The sequence below is a fragment of the Macaca fascicularis genome, chromosome 6, assembly GCF_037993035.2.
Source record: "Macaca fascicularis isolate 582-1 chromosome 6, T2T-MFA8v1.1".
Classification (NCBI taxonomy): Eukaryota; Metazoa; Chordata; class Mammalia; order Primates; family Cercopithecidae; genus Macaca; species Macaca fascicularis.
The window spans coordinates 129,219,467-129,241,026 of NC_088380.1; the positions used below are offsets into that span (position 1 = coordinate 129,219,467).

Genomic DNA, 21,560 nt, shown 5'->3' on the forward strand with positions numbered 1-21,560 from the left:
TAAGAGAAGAGAGTTGTTTATAATGTTTCACTTCCCAAAATGTCAAGTGGCAGCCAGGTGGCTACTGCTGACTGCAACTGTGATTTTTCATGAGAACAATATCTAATGCAAATCCCATTGTAGAGACTTCATGAAATATCACCATTTATCGTCATAGCATATTTGCCTTTTGTTATGGCCTAAAAGAAAGAGAACTGAAATCTAGTCACACCTATTAATTTTAAAATTATTTGAAAAAGAAAAAAAAATAAGAAGCCAAGAAGTCAGGAGGAGGATGGGTGTTTTCATACCTCCCAGCATCAGCACTAGAATCTTTAAGGGTGGCTGGTGCTGGAGAGCAGCTTGGGTTTTTCTGTGGTAGAATAACAGCAGTGGTTCTCTTATGTCTGTGTTACCAGGCCATCCCCACTCCAAGAAAATTCTTCATTTCTACAGCACCTTTTATCATGCAAGCTCAGAGTGTACAGGGTAATTCAACACAATTACATTCACTTGGCCATCCATTTTATTACTTAAACATTGAATACCTCCTATAGAAAAAGTCAGTTGCTGCCAATAAAGAGCTGTACTATAAGTTATGCAAGAGTTTCTCAAACTTGGCTTATTCAACACCACCTTCTGTACTTATTTAGCACACACTTTTACAGGTACTGTTCCGAGTACTTTATGAATACTAGTCCATTTAATCCTCACAGCAATCTGATGTCATCTTTTATTGCCACAAGAAATTGAGGTTTACAGAAATATAGTAATTTGCCCAAGACCACACCTTCACAAATTTTGCAGTGTCCACATCTCATCTACACATTATTTATCTACTAATTTTCTTTAAGTGACTTTTTTCTCCTTAAGTAAAAGTGTACTTAAGGAGTGTTATTGCTTCCATAAAGGGACAACAAATATTGAGCTTAATTAATGTGGTAATTATATTTTCAAGTATACATTAAAATAAATACATATATCACATCACACCCACTAGGATGGCTGCAGTCAATAAAATGGAAAATAACTAGTGTTGGTGAGGATACGGAGAAATTGGAACCCTCACACTCTGTCAGTGGTAATGTAAGATGCTGTAGCTACCATGGAAAACAGTTTGGTGCTTTCTAAAAAATGTTAAACAAAGAGTTATTATATGAGCCAGCAATCTCACTCCTGGATATATTGCCCATAAGTTTGAAAATAAGGACTCAAATACTTGTACATGGATGTTCATTGCAGCATGATTCATAATAGCCACGAAGTGTAAACAACCCAAATGTCCACCAACTGCCGAATGGATAAACAAAATGTGATACATCCATACAAATAAATTTCCAAATAATGGAAAATTATTTGACCATAAAAGGGATTGAAATACTGATACATCATACAAAACTGATGAACCTTGAAAACATTATGCAAAGTGAAAGAAGCCAGACACAAAAGGCCACATATTGTACAATTCCATTTATAAAAAATATTCAGAATAGGTAAATCCATAGAAACAGGAAGTAGATTCATGATTATCAGAAGATATCTGGAGAGAAGAATGAGAAGTGACTGCTGAATGCCTATGGGGTTTCTTTTTGAGGGGATAAAAATGTTCTGAAGTTAGATAGTAATAATCAATGGTCAGTTTTGTGAGTATACTAAAAACCACTAAAATCCACACTTTTAAAAGGGTGAACCTGATGATAGTGAATTGGATCTCAATAAAGCTGCTATTTTAAAAATAGAAAATAAAAGAGAAAGATTTCAAAAGATGCTTCAGGGATACTGCAAATATCTTCTTTCATTTGTAAGGCAACCATTTCTTGTATGTGAATAAGGATTTTCCAGGTACCATAAGACAGAAACAAAATACAGAATTAAAAAATGGATGGAGAGGATGGTTTTTAAAAACACACACATATTACATTTTTAAAGATGTGTTTGTGTTCTACCTAAAATAATTTCATATGTACTGCCCGAGGTAAACTCACCAAGATTTGGCAAGCACTGTTGAATATCACAGTGGTCAGCAAGACTGGGTTTGAAGCCCAGTTCTAGCACTTACTATGTGAGCTGGGAAAGTTCTTTAATGTTTCTAAAACTTGATTTCTTCATTTGTAAAATAGAGATAATTCCTGGGAGTGCCAATATCAGGGAAGCCTGGGTCATTAACTTAATATGGTAACATGTCTTGTTTATAGCCTAGAAAGGCAACGTGCTAAAAACATTATGTGTAATGTCATTATATGCTCCTAAAAACTGTATGGTCCAATTTAAATATAATAACCAAGTGTATAGTCTTCACTGTGCACAATTCCTCTAGATACTATTGAAAATCTAATGTCTTCTAATGTCATACCCACTAAAAGGGTTATTGATACAGAATCATTGCCTTCTTCAAATTCCTTAAATTCAGACTCTGTTGTCTGACAGATCACATTTTGTTTTTAAAATTTTAATACATCAATTTATGGTAAATTGTATCATTCTACACTCTAGTAAAGCTATGTCAAAAAAGTATTTGTATTTTATTTATATTTATGTTCTAAATTTACAAGTTGTGGGGATCTTGTATGTACCCTCAAAAGGATTACATCTTAGAATGCTGAAAAAAATTGCTCGAAAATCTATAAACTTCCCAAAAAGAAAACATAAATAAAGTACAGAAACTATTACTCAACTCTTAATTGACACTAGGGTCTTAGGGTATCCTATTGGCTTCTGAGAGACCCACTCATGTACAACAGCATTCATTAACTAAAAATAAATTTCAAATGTGCAGATTCAGTGACAATAATAATAAACAAATGCCAAATTACTACGATATATTATACCCTTGCACCAGCAATTGAAATGAGCTTGGAGTCTTTGAAAGTCCATGTAGCAATAAAAGTATGGCCCCCAACTGGATCAGAAATGTGAGTGTGAAAACACTTTTTCTTTTAAAGAGTCTATGTAACAAGTCCTGAAGTAATAATTCAAGTATTAAGCATACTATTACTCCTATCTCTTAGTCTCATATTTGATTGAATGCTTAGGAATCTACCTCACAGGGAGATGCTATGTCAACCAGTCAACTTTGCAAAGCAATCAAGGTTACCAAAACAGATTATGTTTATAAGACAAGGTCAAAAAGAACTTCAGCAACTCTTAGCATCTGAGTTAATCCCTAGTTTAATTTTTTCAAGTGTTTCCAGTCAGTCCCTAATTATTTCTATTTAACTCACCCTTTACACATGCAGAGCCAAGTAAAGTGAATTGGGCCCATGGGTTTTACATTTTCATTAAAAGACAGAGGTAACATTTAACCAAGTTGAATTGTGGGTGGCAGCTCACTGCATGATTTTTTTTCAGAGGAAATTTGACTGAACACATGGAGCTGGGCTGTGCAACAGGTCACTATTTGCTTTACAAGTAGGTCTATATAAAATGGTATTTGGCAAGTATTCACCAAAACCCCTTACACTGTACCACAGCTAAATTATTGTCCTTCCTGCTACCTTTCAGTTACCAAAGTAAAAAGGTCAGAATCATGACACTTTTTTAAAAAATGCAAATGAGTTCTGTTAGCAGTAACTATTTGTAACAAACTTCCATTTCTATTAACCACATTAGGACAGTGATATTTTCCTACATACATTCTGTGAGCTCAATAAATGCTCTCTGACAAAGCTGAGCTCTAATATATGTGTGTATGTGTGTGAGAATATGCAAATATACAAATTGCCAAGTTGTTAAATGTCTGTTTATGTGTTTCCACAGAAGTGCTACTCTTCACAAGTGCCTAAAATGTAAAGATATCTAGAAATAAGTATAAAGACCCAGGTATAGAGACACTAAATTACAATCAAATTAGAAAAGTAAAAGTAGTATATGTGTCTCACAGTACACACATTAATGGGGAAAACATTCTAGTTTGAATTTTAATTAACAGCTAAAAATTTAGAAAGTATTATTTGCTTTCAGTTATAAAATACTGAGTATATTTATTATTCAACTTACAAGTATTCCCAGATTTTATTAATAGGCTTATATTAGATTTCTTTTCTGTAAATTAAATCAACAAAGAAAATTAGCAACAAGCAGGGACTCCTAGGAAAACTTTTATTTAAATTTTAAAAAATTATAAATTTAAAAGTTCTGTATAGAAAAAGAAGAACACATAAGTAAAGATACAAAATGAACTGGGAAAAAATCTATGACATGTATGACAAACAGAAAAGTAATATAATAAATATATAAAGAATAATTTAAATCTATAAGAAAAAGATTAATATATAAATTAAAATGTGGGCAAAGGCCATGAGTGGGCAAGTCACAAAAGAAAGAATTAAAATGTGCATTAAATATGTAAAAAGATATTCAACCTTACTTGTAATTGACAGAAAGCAAATTTTAAAAGAGGAGAGAAACTTTTTACCTAGAAAAGTCCCAAGTGTTTTTAAACTGGTAATATGAGGAGAGTTCAAAAAGCTCATGGAAAATGCATATTATAAAGAAACTATATGTGGATTTCAAATTTTTTGCACTCATACTAACTTGTAACATACCTGAACAGGATCTAGTTTGAAGCACTAAGAAAGATAAGATAGCAGTTTGAAAAGATCCACTATCAGAACAATATGATTCTGCTAAAATTGAAGCATGAACAAACATCAAATTTATGGTGAAGTTTGGGAGGAAGAATGGGGAAATCACTGATGGGATGAAATGGTGTGAAGATGAAGCCCACAGAAGCAGACAATCCACATCAATTTGAAAGGAAAAAATTAATCCTTTGCTGCCCTAATTGAGGAGGACCAACAATTAACAGCAGAAACAATAGTCAGCACCATAGATATCTCAAATGGTTCAGCTTATACAATTCTGACTGAAAAATTAAAGTGGAGCAAATTTTCTACTGGATGGGTGCCAAAACTATTGTACCAGATCAACTGCAGACAAGAGCAGAGCTTTCAATGACAATTTTAAATAAGTGGGGTGAAGATCCTGAAGCATTTCTTCAAAGAATTGTAACAGAAGATGGAACATGGCTTTACCAGTACAATCCTGAAGAGAAAGCACAATCAAAGCAATGGCTACCAAGAGGTGGGAGTGATCTGGTCAAAGCAAAAGTGGACCAGTCAAGAGCAAAGGTCATGGTGTATCAGTCTGTTCTCACACTGCTATAAAGAACTACCTGAGACTGGGTAATTTATGCAGAAAAGAGGTTTAATTGACTTACAGTTCCACAGGCTGTACAGGAAGCATGACTGGGAGACCTCAGGAAACTTACAATCATGGTGGAAGGTGAAGGGTAAGCAAGCATGTGTTATCATGGTAGAGCAATAGAGAGAGAGAAGAGGGAGGTGCCACACACTTTCAAACAACCAGATCTCATGAGAACTCACTATCATGAGAACAGGAAGGGGAAAACTGCCCCCATGATTCAGTCACCTCCCATCAGGCCCCTCTCCCAACACATGGGGATTACAATTCAACATGAGATTTGGGTGAGGATACAGAGCCAAACCATATCACATGGCAACAGTTTTTTGGAAGGCTCAAAGCATTTTGCTTGTTGACTTTCTGAAGGGCCAAAGAACAATAACATCTACCTACTATGAGAGTGTTTTGAGAAAGTTAGCCAAGGCTTTAGCAGAAAATCGTCCAAGAAAGCTTTACCAGAAGAGGTCTTCTCCGCTCTGCTCATTCCTCTCATCAAACAAAGACAATTTTGTAAGAATTTCAATGGAAAAATCATTAGACATCTGCCTTACACTTCTACTTGGCTCCTCCTGACTTCTTTTTGTTTCCTAATCTTAAAATATCTGTAAAGGGCACCTTTTTTCTTCAGTTAATAATGTGAAAAAAACTGCTTTGACATGATTAAATTCCAAGGTCACTCACTTCTTTAAGGATGGACTAAATGGTATCATTGCTTACAAAACTGTCTTGAACTTGATGGAGCTTATGTTGAGAACTAAAGTTTATATATTTTTATTTTTATCTTTTAATTCTGTCTTTCCATTAACTTTTTAAAATATAGAGATGGGAGTCTCACTATGTTGTCCAGGCTGGTCCTGAACTCCAGGGCTCAATCAGTCCTCCCACCTTGGCCTCCCAAAATCTTGGGATTACAGATGTGAGCCACCACACCCAGCCTCCGTGAAATTTTGGATCCCCTCATACATAGTATTGGTGATATTGGTCTCAATACAAGCACTCTCATTTTGTGAGTCAGTGTATAAACTGACTATACCTTTCTGGAGGGCAATTTGGCAATATTGTGTTAAGACAAATATGCCTACCCTTTGATGCAACAATTCCAATTCCAGGAATTAATCCTAAGGAAATCATCAAATTAATGATCAAAAATACATACATATACATGTTATATAAATATAACATAAATGTGTGTGTGTGTTTGTGTGTGTGTGTGTGTGGTGGTATTGTAAGATTCCATAAAACTTGAAAAACCCAAATCTCTAATAAAACAGGGTAAGTTAAATAATTTATTATGGTACTCTCAAACAACGAAATGAACAACTATATTTAAAATGAAAATGTAGAATTACATTTATTAACAAAAATTTTAAGGTATATTATTGAGAAACTAAGTTTTAAAACAGTTTTGGTCCTTTTTTTGCAAGAAATGTGTGTAACAAAAGTTTAGAGTTATGCTAAAATAAGAACATTAGTTGTCTCTGGGCAATGAGATTTTATCTAATTTTTTTCTTGCTACTGTTCTGTATAGTTTAACTTTTTGGCAGTGTATGTATTATGTTTATAATCAGAAAAAGATCTCAACTTTATCTTATTGATATTCTTTTCACCAATTCCCCAGTTTTAGGAGCAGCAAAAAACATGACCCTACAAGTCAAACTGTTGACTACTGAACCTTCAAATTATTAATTATTGCCCTAACAATTCCCTCCTCTCTATTGGAAATATTTAATTTCTAAATTGCAATGTCTAACTTTCCCTTAATCTGTTGAACACAAGAAATCAATGTGACTGACAGAAGTGACAGGTAATGTTTCTTTTCCTTTCCCAACACTTCTAGCACAGTTCTGCTGGAAATACATACGGTATTTATTCAACAAACACTGCTTCAATTGTAGTATTACAAGGATCCTGGAGACTTTCCAGTGCAGTCCATGGTAATCTGATATCAGCTAAAGAACTAAGTTGTTGGATTATCCAAAATAATAAAATAAATTATATTTCCCTGAGATTTCTTCTACATCTAATTGATTAACACAAAACAAAGCTACACTATAATCTACAGAAGAGGAGGATTTTTCTGATTCGCAAATGACATGATTTATAAAACAACAAAGCCATCAGACTGATGGGACTGTTGTTTTTCTACATTACTTAGCAATCATGAAGCATGACAATGTGAATTTTTTTGGCCTTTTATAAAAACTTCTTAGAAGAGTTGGACTTAAAGATTACCGTTCAGAATACTACCCTTCAAGACCTTTCTTCCTCATCCACTGAGAAGATACCAGCTAGAACACTGGGAACCCACTAAGCAGACCAAGTGGAGGGCAGTGTTTTTAGGTATCCAGGTGGTGAGCAGCACATGGGAATGTTCACCTAGTAGATTTGCACCCTAATATCTTTTAACATAATAAATGCAGCTGGTTCTCCATATCAGTGGGTCCACATCCATGGATCAAACCAACTGCAGATCAAAAATATACAGACAGAAAAAAGTTGATGGCTGCATCTGTACTGAACATATGCAGACTTGTTTTCTTGTCATTATTCCCTAAATAATACAGTATAGCAACTATTTACATAATATTTGCATTGTATTAGGTATTACAAGTAATCTGGATATGATTTAAAGTATTTGGGAGGATGTATGTAGGTTGTATGAAAATAGTATACCATCTTATATGAGGGATTTGAACATCCCTGGATTTTGGTATCCAGGGGGGTCCTGGAACAAATCTCCCACAGATACCAAGATGTCACCATACAAAAATTATGCTATCTATTCTGTATAGTTTATCCATTCTGTGTAGTTTAACTTTAACTAGTATTATCTGTTATGCACCATTCATTTTTAAAACTGGATATACTGGATTATAGGATCTGCAAGCTATTAATATACTGGATTACATTGCCAATTCTTTGCCACTGACTCATCTTTCACTAGAGAACTCACTACATTGCAGAGTTTTTATATCCTTATCAGTAATGTTAAGAAAATATGTAATCCTTGAAGAGTTTTGTTTAAATTGCTAGACTGACCGCTAAATAGCATGATGTCATTTGAGGCTCTGTTGCATTTATCACTGTGCTCTTTGGTGAGGGAAGAGTTCTTCGTTTTCATCCAAAATTTTGTTTTTCTAATTTGAAAGTCGTATAGGCTGAAAAAGACATTGTAGCAAACCATAAAGGTATAAAGAAATGAAAACAACTCATACTATACCATTCTCAAATAGAATGAGTATTTTTTACATGTCTTGTAGCCAAGTGGTTAAGAGGGCAGGCTGCTGAAATCATAGTGCCCAGGGTTCAAATCCCAGATTTGCCAGTTACTAGTTCTGTGCCCCTAAGCAAGCGGCTTTGTGATTCAGTTTCTCAAGAGAAGGGAGGAGGGAAATATTAGAGAAGAACTCCTGGCCGGGCGCGGTGGCTCAAGCCTGTAATCCCAGCACTTTGGGAGGCAGAGACGGGCGGATCACGAGGTCAGGAGATCGAGACCATCCTGGCTAACACGGTGAAACCCCGTCTCTATTAAGAAATACAAAAAACTAGCCGGGCGAGGTGGCGGGCGCCTGTAGTCCCAGCTACTCGGGAGGCTAAGGCCGGAGAATGGCGTGAACCCGGGAGGCGGAGCTTGCAGTGAGCTGAGATCCGGCCACTGCACTCCAGCCTGGGTGACAGAGCGAGACTCCGTCTCAAAAAAAAAAAAAAAAAAAAAGAGAAGAACTCTTAATGGGTGGTTATGAGAATTAAATAGGTTAATATATGTAAGTGCTTGGAACAGTGCCTGGCACATGGTCTCATGTTAACTATAGCTATTATTTCCATTTTGAATCAATACATTAAATATATGGAATATACACATATGAAATCATACTGTTTGGCATCCTGCTTTTTCACTTAACAAATTATCTTGAGCATCTTTTTTTTCCTTTTTAAAAATTTTTTCATGTAAATTAATATAGAATTGTGTAATCATTTTTAATCACTACATAGCATTAAATTGCAAAGATGTATAAAATTCTGTAACCAATCAGAGGAAACCATTGTAAAGGCTCTATTCCATAATATAATCTCATCATGAAGATCAAATTGGGTTATTAAGCAAAAAAAGTGAAAGTATAGTCTGCTACTAAATCTTTAAAGTTTTTTACTAGCTTGGTTTTTTAAAAAGACAGTTATTTTAAAACAAAAAACTAATGTGCAATCCTTATAGTTCTCCTGATTGTTTATGCTCAGAAAATAACATCAAAGGCTCTTCAAAATCTCCTAAGTTAGTACCACTTGCTTTGGCTGATTTCATCACCTAAAAGATCTTACTTCAGATTGTTTCAGGGGAAAAACTGTCCCTCAATTAACCCTGATTGTCAGCAGTACATGAAAAATAACCATGAAACAGAGCTATTTTTAAACTGAATTTTATAAGAAGGGGACCAAACAAGACTGATCTCAGATATCTGGGGTAAAAAATACAGAGACCTTTTCAGTATATATTTCTATTTCTTTATAGAACATTTTTGTCATGGGAGACTATAAAGTTTATGATCTTACAGGACTTTTTATTGCTGATGTATAGTATCTACAATGCTGATGTAGAAAAAAAAATAATCTTCTCTGCCTTGTCACCCAAGGTTTGAGTTCATGGTCATATCAAACTTCCAGACCAACCTTCCAAGTTTTAAGGCCACCTTATTATACTCTGGGGAGGATTCATATGGCCGGGAATATCATTGCAACAATCTTAAAGACCAGTCCAAAAAACCCTCTCAGTTTCAGAAATATTTCATATCTCTTCCACATTCCTCAAAATCACAGGTTTGTGCTAAATCTGAAAAAAAAAATTATACTACTCTTTTTTCTATATGTGAAGATAACTTTATTGATCAACCTTCAGGCCCAGTGCTTTGGACTTGACCAGGCTCATTCACATCTGTGATGGATTACAAAGGACACGTGTTTTCAAGGCTAGAATTTAGTTTGTGACCATGGAATAGAAAACCTTAGTTAAGGGAGACTAAATGTTAAGCTCTGGTCTTATTTTTATGTATATATACCAACCAGTGATTCTTAAACTAGCCATGATTAAGAATCCCCTGGGAAATTTTCAATGCAAATTCTCAGGTCCAACCCCAAACCTATAGAGTTGAAAACTACAGGATCAAAACCCAGGATGTATTTATAACAGTTTAACATATTTTAATATATATACTTACTATGTATATTATATATGTGTAAAATATATATACATATTTCCTCAAGAAATATTAATGCAAGACAGCACAAATCCATCTATGGACTGGAGTTTGGGAGGTACTGCTCTAACTACCTGGGTTAGACAGTATATTCATTTAGACAAATATTTTTAAGAACTTATTGTGGTTAGGTCTCTGGTGATACAAAGGAAATAAAGTGTGAAATCCCTGTAAACAAGCTACTGAGCCAGTATTCCAGCATTCTCCAAAATGTTTTCCATGAGACGTTTATAGGTATTACATTCAAAAAGGGATTATGATCAAATAAATTTGGTAAACTCTAGATTAAGCACATTTAACACATTTCTTTACTTCAGAATTTTTCAGGGCCTTTAATATGTTGTGTCTTTCCAAGAAGGAAGTCAGACTTCTCTCTACATGGAATTCTTTTTTCACAGAGTATGTCTTAGAACAAATTTTCCAAAGAATACAGTTTTGGAAGTGTTGAACTAGATTATCAATTTCTTACGGACAATGATCATGACTTTCTACATTTTTAAACTCCTGTAGCACCTAAACAAAGATTACTAGTACATGGAAAGTCAGTTGGTCAAATGAATTCTCACAATCTGAAAGGTAGGTTTATTATCCAAGATGTTAAGGAAATGGAGGCTGAAAAAGTATTAAAGATTGCCTGTGCCTACAGAGTAAAGCTGTCGTTTATTCCATTACTTTTTTGAATTTCATTTCCTCTTTTGGAGTGCTGGCTCATATTTATGCCCCCAGTAAAGCAATGGCTTACTTGTGAACTGCCAGTTTGTCTCTTACTAACATTTTAAAATTAGCCTTCATAGATGCTAATAATTTTACTCAGAAGAAAGCTGTGTCTGTGGAATGATGTTGGAACTGTGACAGCAGAAACACCATAGGAGCCAAGGAGCTTAGCATGCCTCAAAAGGTGAGAATGGCACACATATGCACCAATTTTTCTTATCAAAACATATCAGCGCTTGTACAGGAATACAAGAAGAATATGAGGAGAATAATCACAGCATTGGGGAAATAGCATGCTAGTCTTGTAGCTACTTCCAGCATAAGGACCTTGCTGGGCATTATCTGCCAGGCTGTGGTGCAGGAAACCATTATACAGCATGGAAAAGTGAACTTGGCAAATGAAGGATAAGAGGAAAATCAAAAGAACAGTTTCTGTCATCAGTTCTCCTTTTCCAGGACTGAAGCAAACTTGTTTGATATTTTTAGTTTGCTTGATTCTAAATGACATGAAAATGCTTCCATTTCACTGGGGGAGGGCCAGCTGGAGTGAAAATCAAATGGCTGAGAACTGAGGTTTTATGTTTTATCTTTTAATATGGGAAAGAAAAGAAAAAACACTGTATCTCAGAGTGGTTAGAAACCAAATTGTTTTTTATAGTCTGCATCCTGCTTTGATGAAATGGGGGTGGTTTTCATGATGTCATCCACATGGTTTAAATAAACAGTATACTAAGGTTAACAAGCTACAATCATAACAGAACTAGTAGGGGATTATAGCTGGGCTAATTTGATCAATTACTTTCAGTTCCAGAGGTCTCTAGATGAGACAGAAGCCAGTATACACATTTTGGCAGATAAAAAATTAGTTTGGTCAACACATACCCTGATGGTAATGAACATTCTTTCAAACTTCATTTTTCATCCCCGAGAGAGTAGAATCCCACTAATGCCAGTCACTGCCACTCAAAACCAGCCAAAAAGATAACAGTATTTTAGGCGCCAGAAATTTGCATTCCATGGGGTAGGCTAGGACTAGTCTTTTGGCTGCTCCATTGTGTCTGTGTTATATTTTAAGTTTTCCTCTCAGTATTTTTCTATTCAAAATTAATTGAAACTAGGAATAACTATCTGAAGTTTGTTTTTTGGGGTTGTTTTGTTTGTTTTTGAGATGGAGTTTTGCTCTTGTCACCCAGGCTGGAGTGCAATGAAGCAATCTCGGCTCACTGCAACCACCACCTCCCAGGTTCAAGTGATTCTCCTGCCTCAGCCTCCCAAGTAGCTGGGATTACAGGTGTCTGCCACGACACCTGGCTAATTTTTTGTATGTTTAGTAGAGATGGGGTTTTGCCATGTTGGGAAGGCTGGTCTCGAACTCCTGACCTCGGGTGATCTGCCCACCTTGGCCTCCCAAAGTGCTGGGATTACAGGCATGAGCCACTGCACCTGGCCAACTATCTAAAGTTTTTAGTCATTGTATGCTATGCCTTCGACAGTTGATATTTTCTTTCTTCTTCTTTTTTTTTTTTCCATAGCATGTTTGTTTGTTTACTTTAAGTTCTGGGATACACGTGAAGAACCTACAGGTTCATTACATAGGTATACATGTGCCATAGTGGTTTGCTGCACCTATCAGCCCGTCATCTAGGTTTTAAGCTCTACATGCATTAGGTATTTGTCTAAATGCTCTCCTTCCCCTGCCCCCAACCCCTGGACACGCCCTGGTGTCTGATATTCCACTCCCTGTGTCCATGTGTTCTCATTGTTCAGCTTCCACTTATGAGTGAGAACATGCAGTGTTTGCTTTTCTGTTCCTGTGTTAGTTTGCTGAGGATAACGGTTTCCAGCTTCATCCATGTCCTTGCAAAGGACATGAACTCATTCTTTTTAATGGCTGCTTAGTACTACATGGTGTATATGTACCACATTTTCTTTATGCAGTCTATCATTGATGGGCATTTGGGTTGGTTCCAAGTCTTTGCTATTGTAAATAGTGCTGCAGTAAACATACATGTGCATATGTCTTTATAATAGAATGACTTATAATCCTTTGGGTATATACCTACTAATGGGATTGCTGGGTCAAATGATATTTCTGGTTCTAGATCCTTCAGGAATTGCCACACTGTCTTCAACAATGGTTGAACTAATTTACACTCCCACCAACAGTGTAAAAGCGTTCCTATTTCTCTACATCCTCGCCAGTATCTGTTGTTTCCAGATTTTTTAATGATCGCCATTCTAACTGGCATGAGATGGCATCTCATTGTGGTTTTGATTTGCATTTCTCTAATGACCGGTGATGATGTGCTTTTTTTCGTATGTTCCTTGGCTGCATAAAAGTAAACAGTTTTTTCCTCTTTTTTTTTTTTTTTTTTTTTTTTTGAGACGGAGTCTCACTCTGTCACCCAGGCTGGAGTGCAGTGGCCGGATCTCAGCTCACTGCAAGCTCCGCCTCCCGGGTTTACGCCATTCTCCTGCCTCAGCCTCCCAAGTAGCTGGGATACAGGCGCCCGCCACCATGCCCGGCTAATTTTTTGTATTTTTAGTGGAGATGGGTTTTCACCGTGTTAGCCAGGATGGTCTTGATCTCCTGACCTCGTGATCCTCCCATCTCAGCCTCCCAAAGTGCTGGGATTACAGGCGTGAGCCACCGCTCCCGGCCTTCTTAATTTTTATTTTAAGTTCAGGGGTACATGTGCAGATTTGTTGCATAGGTATATTTGTGTTATGGGTATTTGTTGTACAGATTATTTCACCATCCAGGTTTTTTTTTTTTTTTTTGAGACGGAGTCTCGCTCTGTCTCCCAGGCTGGAGTGCAGTGGCGGGATCTCGGCTCACTGCAAGCTCCGCCTCCCGGGTTTACGCCATTCTCCTGCCTCAGCCTCCAAGTAGCTGGGACTACAGGCGCCCGCCGCCATGCCCGGCTAATTTTTTGTATTTTAGTAGAGACGGTGTTTCACCGTGTTAGCCAGAATGGTCTGGATCTCCTGACCTCGTGATCCGCCCGCCTTGGCCTCCCAAAGTGCTGGGATTACAGGAGTGAGCCACAGTGCCCGGCCATCATCCAGGTATTAACCCTAGTACCCATTAGTTATTTTTCCCGATCCTCTCCCTCCTCTCACCTTCCACCCTCTGAAAGGCTGGAGTGTGTGTTGTTCCCCTCTGTGTGTCCATGCGTTCTCATCATTTAGCTACCAGTTGTAAGTGAGAACATGTGGTGTTTGGTTTTCTGTTCCCGTGTTAGTTTGCTAAGGATAATGTCCTCCAGCTCCATCCATGTCCCTGCAAAGGACATAATCTCATTCTTTTTTATGGCTGCATAGAATTCTATGGTGTATAATGTACCACATTTTCTTTATCCAGTCTATCAGTGATGGGAATTTAGGTTGATTCCATGTCTTTTCTATTGTGAATAGTGCTACAATGAACATAGGTATGCATGTGTCTTTATAATAGAATGATTTCTATTCCTTCGGGTTTATACCCAGTAATAGGATTGCTGGGCCATATGGTATTTCTGTCTTTAGGTCTCTGAGGAATTGCCACACTGTCTTCCACAATGGCTGAATGAATTTAAACTCCCACCAACAGTGTGCAGGCATTTCTTTTTCCTCCACAACCTCACCACCATCCATTATTCTTTTACTTTCAGTAACCGTCATTCTGACTGATGTTAGATAGTATCTCATTGGGGTTTTGATTTGCATTTCTCTATTGATCAGTGATGTGGAGCTTTTTTTCATATGCTTACTGGACACATGTATGTCTTCTTTAGAAAAGTGTTTGTTCTGTCCTTTGCTTACTTTTTAATGGAGTTATTTGTTTTTTTCTTGTAAATTTGTTTAAGTTCTTTATAGATGTTGGATATTAGACATTTGTCAGATGCATGGATTGCAAAGCTTTTCCCCCATTCTGTATGTTGTCTGTTTATTAAACAGTTTATGTCCATAGAGTATATGAAGGAACTGAGCAATGAGCTTTAGATACATGACTTATCAGCTTTGTAAGATGCTGAATACAAAGAAATGATTTTTAGTATGTAAATAGAAGAAATGAATGATAAAAAAAAAACAAGCTATTTAAATTCCATAATTGCTATTTAAAAGGCACTAGCTTGGTGGTACAGGGTACAAAATTGTGTAAGTCATGGATCTGACTTGATTGTCTCCTAGGGGAGATGCCATCCACACCATGAATTACAACACACAGCAGATATGCCACAGAAGAGTGACAAAAATTTGACTCCTCATTCCAAAGTCAAAAGATGACAAGACCTCATTTGGGGGCAGGAATCAAGAAAAAATTCTGGGATGAGCTTTCATTTGCGATGTTCAGGCCATGATATAGACATTTTTGCATAAGGAATAAATCATAGGTAGCATGAAGTGGGGAATTAGGGAATGCCCAGGGAATGCTGAAGAGGACCTTTTGGTTTGCCCAGAGAATTGTGCTCCTAAAAGGCAGAGATCAAGACAAAAAAGTAAGCTGTAATCACTTTTGAAGGACTTTGGATTCCATGGGATTTTAATTTGGACAAAATAGTGTGGGGAGTTGTTGAAAGTTTTTGAGAAAAGCCTATCAGAGTAAGAAAAATTATTCCAGAAAAAATAACCATTCTCTAGCACATTTGAGAGAGCTCAGAGGTGGGGAAAATCAGAAGCTGTTATCACAGTAAGTCTAGTTGAAAGATAGAGAGTCTACATTGGGCTGGTAGCAGTGGAAAATGAAGAAAAACACAAAGGTTTTATACAAGGAGAATCTATAGGACTCAACCACTCATTGTGGAATAAAAAAGATTTAAAAAGTGGATTTCAACCTTGGGTGGATAAAAAATGGTGGCACCAACAATAGTAACATGAAAAATGAGAAAGTGGGACTCTTTTGGTGGGTTTGGTTAGGCATCATTGGAATTTGGGTGCTCCAATCACATCTAAAAACTTATAAAAACTTAGAAAGAGTAGTTGAGGGGAGATATACTGAGGGGTTTGAGAATCTGTTGAAGCAAAAGAGAATGTGAGTCCCCTCCAGAAAGAATTTTGGATTCTATTTAAGAAATATTTAATGAGTTCCTAATAGTGCCAGGGACTGTGCCGGGCATGGTAAGGAAAACAAATACACAAAACAGATCCCTTAAAAAGTTCAGAATCTAGTAAGTTTCTCATTCTGGTTCTATCACTTATTTGCTGTATAACCTAGGGAAATTAACATTTTGGGATTGTTCAGCTTGCTTCTATTCTGGGAATATTGCCGTGTACATGCTTAACCAGTTAGGTGGTGGCGTTAGATTTGCCAGGTGTAAAATTTTTTAGCATCATAGGGGAGCTCATGGGAAATGTTATTATGGACAGTCATAAGGGCTAGTGGAGGCAAGGAATTAGGTGATAGCCAAAATCCCAGTCAGAGTGAAGGAGCACAACACATGGGAAACATTTAGAGAAGTCTCTGAGGTTAGAACCGAAGCCAAAGCCTTCCACTAGTGCGTCACTTTCCGACAGTGCAAGCCAGCAGTGGCCTTGAAGCACTCCCATGCTGAGCTTAAGCACTGGATCCAGAAGCCAGAGGAATAACATAGACATTTCTAAAAAGGAACCCTGTATAGTAGAGGACAGTAGAGAAGTGTGAAAATGGCAGACATCTTCACACTGTGCTGGTGTTTAGTTATTCAATTGATACTTACTGAGTACTTACTGTGTGCTCAGGGCTACTTTCTGAGTGTACAATAGTGAGCAAAGCAGACAGGTTCCTGCCTCAGTTCATTTGCATTGTGATAAAGGAACACGTGAGGCTAATTTATTCAAGAAGCACAGCGCCAGCATCTGCTTCCTGTGAAGACTTCAGACTGCTTCTACTCATGGTGGAAGGCAAAGGGGAACCCATGTATCGTATGATGAGAGAGGGAGAAAGAGGGAGGAGAGAAGGTGTTAGGCTCTTTTTTAACAATCAAATCTCCTGGTAACTAATAGACTGAGAAGACACTCATTACCATGAGGACAGCACAAAGCTTTTCATGAAAGATCAGCCTCCATGACTCAAACACCTCCCACTAGGGCTCACCTTCAACACTGGAGCTCAAAATTTCAACATGAGATTTGGAGGCAACAAACATTCAAACTATATTGGTCCCTAATATCACGAAGTTTGTAGGCTAGTGAGGAAGACAGCTATTAATCAAATTTTTACTTGACTGTAATAGGTGCTATAAAAAAGAAGGATACGGTTCAAGGAGAACCTCTAAAAGGAGGGCTTTCATTTAGAAAGAGCTGTTCCAAGTGAATTATGTTTGAGCAAACAGGGGATGGAGTTGGCCTTCAACAAAGTCCTTTATTGAAGTGAGAGATGAGGAGTGGACTGCCAGACAGATCTTTCCCTATTCCTGGTCACTAGAGCATCCAATTATAGAATCCTGAAGGAATAAAATATCAAAAGGTCCAAAAACACCAAAGGTGAACCCAGTGACCCAAATACAGAGAGAACAGGAAATTATTCAAAGTCTAGTCATGCTTATTACAGAGGCTCTAGTGCATAGTGGTAAAAACCCGAGTCTGGTATCAAACCAAAACTGAAGTCTGGCATTAAAAGCTGTGTGACGTAGACAAATTAGTAACTCTCTGTAAGCCTCAGTTTCCCCCTCTGTAAGGTAGAAATAATAAGAGTCACATACCCCTGTGACTGTTAAGAGAATTAAATAATTCATAAAACTTGTAGCACAATTTCTTACACTACCCTTCAATAAATGTTAGGTGTTATCATCATCTTGGATAAGGATTTTTTACTGAGATCTACAGTGATCCAAATATCATAAAATTCACCCATTTAAAATGTGCAGTTTGGTGCATTCACTACATTCACAAAGTTGTACAACCATCACTATCTAATTCCAGAACATTTTTATCAGCTCAAAAATAAGCCTCATATCCATTAGTCACTCCCTTTCCCCTTCCCCTCCAGCCCCTGGCAATCGCTAACCTACTTCTGTCTCTATGGATTTGTCTATTTCAGACATGTCATATAAGTGGGATCATATAATATATGGCCTTTTGTGTCTACGGAGCATAATGCTTTCAAGGTTCATTCCTGTCGTATCAAGTATTCATATTTCTTTCCTTTTTATGGCTGAATGATATTCCATTGTATAGATATAATGTATACATTATTAGTATAGAAGTTTTTGTGTGAACATATGTTTCCAATTCTCTTGGGTATACATCCAGAAGTGGGACTGCAGGATCGAATGGTAACTCTGTTTAACTTTACGGGGAAATGCCAAACTGTTTCCCAAAGCTGTTGCATCATTTTACATTCCCACAAGCATCCAATTTTTCCACATCCTTACCAACACTTGTCATTGTCTGTCTTTTTTATTCACCACCCTGGTGAGTGTGAAGTGGTATCTTGTTGTGGGTTTGATTTGCATTTCCCTAGTGACTAATGATATTTATTGAGCATCTTTTTCATGTGCTTATTGGCCACTTATGTATCTTCTTAGAAGAAATGTCTATTCACATCTTTGCCCATTGTTTAATTGGGTTATTTGTTCTTTTATTGTTGAGTTGGATACGGCTGTTATTTTAAAACTTTTGGATACACTAAGGAAACTGCATTTCCAGCGAGAGACACACCACGCAGGACTGAAAATGGTTAGTCTAAGGGGATTCATGACAGATTTGAGAAACCATGATGAACAGAATTTCCAGCCAGAGAATTTCCACTCAGATCCATCATCAACAGGAATGATTCCAACATGAAGGTGAACCACCACAGGATCCAGTTAGTCCCAGTTTCACTCTGTCATCCAAGCTGGAGTGCAGTGGCATGGTCTCCACTCACTGCAGCCTCAACCTCCCAGCTTCAAGTGATCTTCCCACCTCAGCCTCCCGAGTAGCTGGGACTACAGCAACATGGAGAAGGCATCAAAAACGTACTTCGTTCATCCACCAACAGTATGAAGAGCTAGAAGCTCTGTTTAGCCAGACTGTGTTCCCAGATAGAAACCTTCAGGAGAAACTAGCTTTGAAACTCAACCTACTGGAGTCAATAGTAAAGGCTTGGTTCAGGAACTGGCAATTCAGATTGAAGCAGCAGCAATCAGCAAAGCAAGCAAACCAGATCCTTCCATTCAAGAAGAATGTGCCCACCTTCCCCTGAACACCCCCCAGTCTTTATGCTTTTTCTCCTGTAGTTTCAGATTTCTACAGCTCCCTTCCACCTCAGCCCTTAGACCCTTCCAACTGGGCCTGGAACTCTACCTTCACTGAAAGTCCCACAAGTGACTTCCAAATGCAAGATACTCAATGGGAGAGGCTGGTGGCCCCAGTTCCTGCTCTGTACTCCGATGCCTATGACATATCCCAAATCATAGAACTGTACAATCTTCCTGATGAGAATGAGATATCCAGCTCTTCTTTCCACTGTCTGTATCAGTATCTCTCACCCACAAGGTACCAGGTAGGAGGACAGGATTTCTCTCTCAGCACTTTGCTGGTCCAGCTGTAGGCCTATCTCCCACACAAACCTGGCCCAGTATGACAAGCCAAAGCTTTGAAGCCTACAGTCTAACAGACAGCCTGGAATTCCAGAAAACCTCCAATACGGTAGACTTTGAATTTCTCTGACCAGAGTACTAATAAATATGGACCATTTTAAAAAGAGGTCTTCTTGCCTCTTGTACATAGCTATTGTTTCCTTTGTTTCGTTTTAACCCAAACATCTGGGTCTGTGTCTCTGATTTCCATGGAAATGTTGTGAAAAGAGATTTCCAAGTAGAGCTGGGCACTACGCAATCAGCCCCACAATTCTCCCTGAGAAGCCTTCCTAGTCCCTTACATGGCCAATGAGACTCCAAAATTCCCCTCCCAAAACTATCCTGGAGTTTCTAAAAGTAGGACAGTGGTTTTCAGGGTTATCCACTTTATTTTTTTAAAACTAGGAATCACTCTGTCACCCAGGCTGGAATGCAGTGGCACAATCATGGCTCACCAAAGCCTTGACCTCCTGGGCTCAGGTGATCCTCCCACCTCAGCCTCCTGAGTAGCTGGGACCACAAGTGCCCGCCACCACACTCGGCTAATTTTTTGTTTGTTTTTTGTTTTTTGAGACAGAGTCTCGCACTGTCACCCAGGCTGGAGTGCAGTGGCAGAATCTTGGCTCACTGCAACCTCCACCTCCCGAGGTTCAGGTGGTTCTCCTGCCTCAGCCCCCTTAGTGGCTGGGATTACAGGTGCATGCCACCATGCCCGGATAATATTTGTGTTTTTGGTGGAGACAGGGTTTCACCATGTTGCCCAGGCTGGTCTCGAACTCCTGACCTCCAATGATTCGCCCACTTTGACCTCCCATGGTGTGGGATTGCAGGCATGAGCCACCGAGCCCAGCCAATTTTTGTATTTTTCGTGGAGGCAAAGTTTTGCATGTTGCCCAGGCTGGTCTCGAACTCCTGGAGTTAACATCATCCACCTGCCTCAGCCTCCCAAAGTGCTAGGAATACAGGAGTGAGCCATCGCACCCAGCTGGGTTATCCAGTTCAAAAGAATTTTTTTTTTCAAGGTAACCAGAGAAGCCATCATCCACTTTTCTCTCTGTATCATTCTGATTTTAGTATATGTGTTGTGGAAGTGAGTATACACTATCATCCACTTTTAATGAGAGAAAGTTATAAACTTACCTTTTGTTTCCAATTTTTAGGGTTTTTTTGTTTGTTTGTTTTTTGTTTTGTTTTGTTTTGTTTTTGTTTTTGTTTTGGAGACAGCACTCTGCTTCCAGGCTGGAGTGCAGTGGCACCATCTTGGCTCACTGCAGCCTCTGCCTCCTGGGCTCAAACAATCCTCCCACCTCAGCCTTCTGAGTGTCTGGGACTACAAATGCGTGCCACCATGCCTGGCTAATTTTTGTATTTTTAGTGGAGAAGTGGTTTCGCCATGTTGCCCAGGCTGAATTTGGGGGTTTTTTAAAGGAGACTTTCAGTCCAAATTTGAGGGGAAATTACTATCACCACTAGTTTTAATATAGTATAATGAAAAAATATATATATAGTACAATGGTCCAGACATAATAAGAGGTGCAAAAACTAGCACAGGAAGAAATAAAAACAGATTTTTGAAGGTGAGATGATAAACTCGCAAAATTAACAAAATAAATAGTCAAACTTTTAGAATGACATTTTAGCACATTTTCCAGCCACGTGATCATTCTACAAAATTAATATCATTTCTGAACACCAGTAATAAAGAAACATAAGGTAAGTACCTCTCAATAAAAAATGTAAAAGTACCTAGGAATTCACGAAGAAAATTAATACCTCTGTGGAGAAAACTTCAAAAACTTAAAAAAAGACATAGAAAATGTTTTGAATAGGCCGGGCACAGTGGCTTATGCCTGTGGTCCTGGCACTTTGGGAGGTCAAGGCGGGTGGATCATGG

At 37.9% G+C, this 21,560-nt stretch overlaps 1 protein-coding gene across 1 annotated transcript; it reads left to right on the plus strand.

Moving 5' to 3' along the window:
• The first annotated feature begins 15,525 nt into the window (after positions 1-15,525).
• On the plus strand, positions 15,526-19,757 carry LOC102142254 (arginine-fifty homeobox-like). Its single transcript, XM_073993203.1, is given in 4 exon segments — positions 15,526-15,625; positions 18,831-18,893; positions 18,896-19,615; positions 19,618-19,757. Coding segments are annotated over 4 exon segments (1,023 nt in total).
• Positions 19,758-21,560: the final 1,803 nt, after the last annotated feature.